The 4054-nt window shown below is 39.6% G+C and overlaps 1 protein-coding gene across 1 annotated transcript; it reads right to left on the bottom strand.

The window, feature by feature from the left end:
- Positions 1–2567: 2567 nt before the first annotated feature.
- LOC111373015 lies at positions 2568–3606 on the bottom strand. The gene is made up of 3 exons (XM_022995469.1): positions 3588–3606; positions 3110–3506; positions 2568–3012 (listed from the first exon to the last, which is right to left on the bottom strand). The coding sequence occupies exons 1-3, from the start codon at positions 3604–3606 to the stop codon at positions 2568–2570; spliced, it is 861 nt and encodes a 286-aa protein (XP_022851237.1).
- Between the last annotated feature and the right edge of the window lie 448 nt (positions 3607–4054).

The raw sequence follows: 4054 nt of genomic DNA, 5'->3' as shown, positions 1-4054 counted from the left end.
CTCTACAGGAAGGTGGCATGCTTTTCCATAGACTAATCGATAAGGAGACATTCCCAAAGGTGTTTTGTATGCTGTCCGATAAGCCCACAGCGCATCATCTAGCTTTTGGCACAATCTTTTCGAGAATTGTTAACTGTTTTCTCTAGAATTTGCTTCACCTCCCTATTTGATATCTCCGCTTGTCCATTTGTCTGAGGGTGATAAGCCAATGCTCTTCGATGTCTAACTCCATATTTTAATAATAGAGCTTCAAACTGCTTGTTACAAAAGTGATTCCCTTCATCGCTAATGATGGCCCTAGGAGTCCTAAATCTGGAAAAAATATTCTTCCAGAAAAAATTCTGCACCACTTTTCCATCATTAGTAGGAGTTGCGATTGCCTCTACCCACTTAGATACATAATCCACTGCTAGAAGAATGTATTTGTTATTGTAGGATGAAGGAAAGGGTCCCATGAAGTCAATACCCCAAACGTCAAACAACTCCACCTCTAGAATATTCTATAAAGGCATTTCATTTCTTTTAGATATGTTCCCAGAGTGTTGGCATCTATCACAAGAGGCAATAAAAGTATGAGAATCCTTGAACAATGTTGGCCAATAAAATTCGGATTGGAGAACTTTAGCTGCTGTCCGATGAGGTCCGAAATGCCCTCCACATTCTAGTGTATGGCAATGCATCAAAATATCTGTCATCTCCTCTTCTAGAACACATCGCCTGATTATTTGGTCCACGCAATGCCTGTAGAGTATTGGTTTTTCTCAATAGTAATGCTTTACTTCCGACAGAAATTCCTTCTTTTGTTGATAAGAAAAGTCGGAGGGAATGATTTTTCCTGCAAGAAAATTGACATAATCTGCATACCATCGTAAAGGATTGCTAGAAGAAATAGCTAAAAGTTGCTCATCCGGGAATTTATCATCTATGGGCAGTTGTTGGGACTCAAGTTGCTCCTGTGACTCTAGCTGTGAGAGATGATCTGCCACCATATTTTCAATTCCCTTCTTGTCTTTAATCTCAATATCAAATTCTTGTAGCCAGAGAACCCAACTGATGAGTCTTGGCTTGGCTTCCTTTTTCATGATAAGGTATTTTATTGCGGAATAATCAGTGTAGACTATCACTTTATTCCCAATGAGATATGGTCGAAACTTGTCAAAAGCGAAGACTATAGCAAGAAGTTCCTTATCAGTTGTGGCATAGTTGAGTTGGGCATCATTAAGGGTTCTACTAGCATAATAAATGGTATGAAACCGTTTGTTCCTTCGTTGTCCCAATACTGCACCAACCGCATAGTCACTTGCATCGCACATCAATTCAAACGGTAGATCCCAATCCGGAGCCGACAAAAGCTTCTCTTTTAGTAGCAAGAACGCCTTATCACATTCTTCATCAAACACTAAAGGTGTTTCTTTCACAAGCAAGCTACAAAGGGGTTTGGAGATCTTGGAAAAGTTTTTAATAAATCTTCTATAAAATTCGGCATGTCCAAGAAAGCTCCGTACTTCTTTTATTGTTGTTGGTGGTGGAAGCTTCTCGATTGTCTCAATTTTTGCTCTATCCACTTCAATCCCCTTTGAAGAGATCCGATGACCCAAGACAATTCTCTCTTTTACCATGAAGTGACACTTTTCCCAATTAAGTACAAGGTTAATTTCTTCACATCTCTTCAAAACTAACGCCAAATTCCCAAGACAATCATCAAAAGACGATCCGAATATAGAAAAATCATCCATGAAAATTTCAATAATCCGCTCTACCATATCTGAAAAGATTGACATCATACACCTTTGGAAGATGGCTGGCGCATTGCAAAGTCCAAATGGCATTCGATGGAAGGCGAAAGTGCCATAAGGGCATGTGAATGTGGTCTTCTCTTGGTCCTCTGGTGCTATGGCTATTTGATTATACCCCGAATAGCCATCTAGGAAGCAATAGTACTCATGCCCAGCTAGCCTGTTCGACATTTGATCAATGAATGGCAAGGGGAAGTAGTCCTTCCGAGTGGCTTTGTTCAATTTTCGATAATCCATGCAAAATCTCCACCCAGTAACTATTCTTGTAGGGATCAACTCATTGTTAGCATTCTTCACCACTATCATTCCTCCCTTTTTTGGTACTACTTGCACAGGACTGATCCATGAGCTATCAGAAATTGGGTAAGTCACTCCGGCATCAAACCATTTTAAGACCTCTTTACGCACCACTTCCTTTATTATCGGATTGAGTCTTCTTTGATGCTCCACCGTTGGCTTGCAATCTTCCTCCAACAAAATTCGACGCATACAAATAGAAGGTCTAATTCCCTTAATATCTGCAAGTGTCCATCCAATAGCTGCCTTATGTTCTCTAAGCACTCTTAACAACTTTTCCTCTTCTTCAATTGAAAGCTTGGATGAAATAATTATCGGAAGAGTAGATGATTCACCAAGATACACATATTGAAGATGTTCAGGTAAGGGCTTAAACTCCAATGCGGGTGGTTTCTCAATAGATGGAAGGGGCCGTGATGTTCCATGTCCCTGATCTTCAAAATATTTTCTGCGGTTAGGACCAAAAGAATCCATTCACAAAGCATATTCTAACACTTCTAGATCCTCCACCATAGTCGGATTGGGATTAACCAAAAAAACTTCCAACGACTCCTTTTGTTGGTTAAATACTTCAGTGACCAAAGAGTCGATTGCTCGGATGTTGAAACAACTCTCACTTGTATCCGGATAGTTGATGGCATCAAAAACATTAAAGGTTACCTCCTCTTCTTGTACTCTCAACCGCAATTCTCCCCTTTGGACATCAATTAGAGCTCGGCCAGTAGCTAAGAATGGTTTGCCAAGAATGATAGGAATTTCCCTATCCTCTTCCATGTCTAGAATGAAGAAGTCGGCTGGAAGAATAAACTTGTCCACCTTAACAAGCACATCCTCAATACTTCCTCTTGGGTGTTTTATTGAGCGATCCGCTAATTGCAATGATACTGTAGTAGGTCTCACCTCACCTAGTCCAAGTTTCCTAAAAATAGACAAAGGCATAAGATTAATACTTGCACCTAAGTCACATAAAGCTCTTTCAAACATAGAATTTCCAATTGAACAAGGGATAGTAAAACTCCCTGGATCCCAATTTCTTTTGTAGAATTGCACTGCACTCTTCAGTAAGGGCTGTTGTCTCATATTCTTCCAATCTCCTCTTATTTGACAAGATGTCCTTCATAAATTTCACATAGCTTGGCATTTGTTTAAGAGCTTCTGCAAAAGGAATGTTAATATGCAATTTTTTAAACACATCTAAAAATTTAGAAAATTGCTTATCAAGCTTATTCTTTTTGAGTCGTTGAGGAAATAGAACTTTTGGTGCTAGATCCTGTGGTGGGATTGGTTGATTGTCAAAAATCTCCTCGCTAAGCATTGGTGTGTGGAGTTGCATCTCTTGATCTTCTTTTTCAAACTTTTCACCAGTAATTGGAGCTTCTACTCTTTTCCATTTCTCAAAGTGATCGCCTTGTACTATTCCTTTGGATTCACTTCAGTCGTGCTAGGTAAGTTTCCTTGTTGTCTCCCAGTTAGCATATTAACCAATTGACCGACCTGGACTTCTAAATTCCATATCGAAGCCGCTTGATTCTGAAAATTGGTCTTAGTCTCTGTTATGAATCTATTGGCGTTAGTTGCTAATTATGCCATTGCTTCTTCAAGTGCTGACTTCTCTTTCGACGGATCACTAGATGATGGACCAGGTAGAGGTTTCAATACATTCTGATTATTCCATGAAAAATTGGGGTGATTTTTCCATCCAGGATTGTATGTTGTACTATATGAATTGTTTTGCCGATTGTAATTGGCAACAAAGTGTGCTTGCTCCGCTTGGGATTGAAAGAAGGGATTTTCCACTTGACATTCTTCACTCGGATGGTTTCCATCACAAAAATCACAAGCTGGTGGTGTCAAGTGAATGGTATTTGCTGTCAGTTGGTTGGCCTTCAATTGTTGAGTAAGATTATGGACTTGAGTTGTCAAGGTAGTGATAGCTTCAACTTTATGCACTCCTACTACTT

The sequence above is a fragment of the Olea europaea genome, chromosome 2, assembly GCF_002742605.1.
Source record: "Olea europaea var. sylvestris chromosome 2, O_europaea_v1, whole genome shotgun sequence".
NCBI lineage: Eukaryota > Viridiplantae > Streptophyta > Magnoliopsida > Lamiales > Oleaceae > Olea > Olea europaea.
Note: the sequence above shows the minus strand (reverse complement) of the source record. Positions and strands in the feature narration are given on the sequence as shown.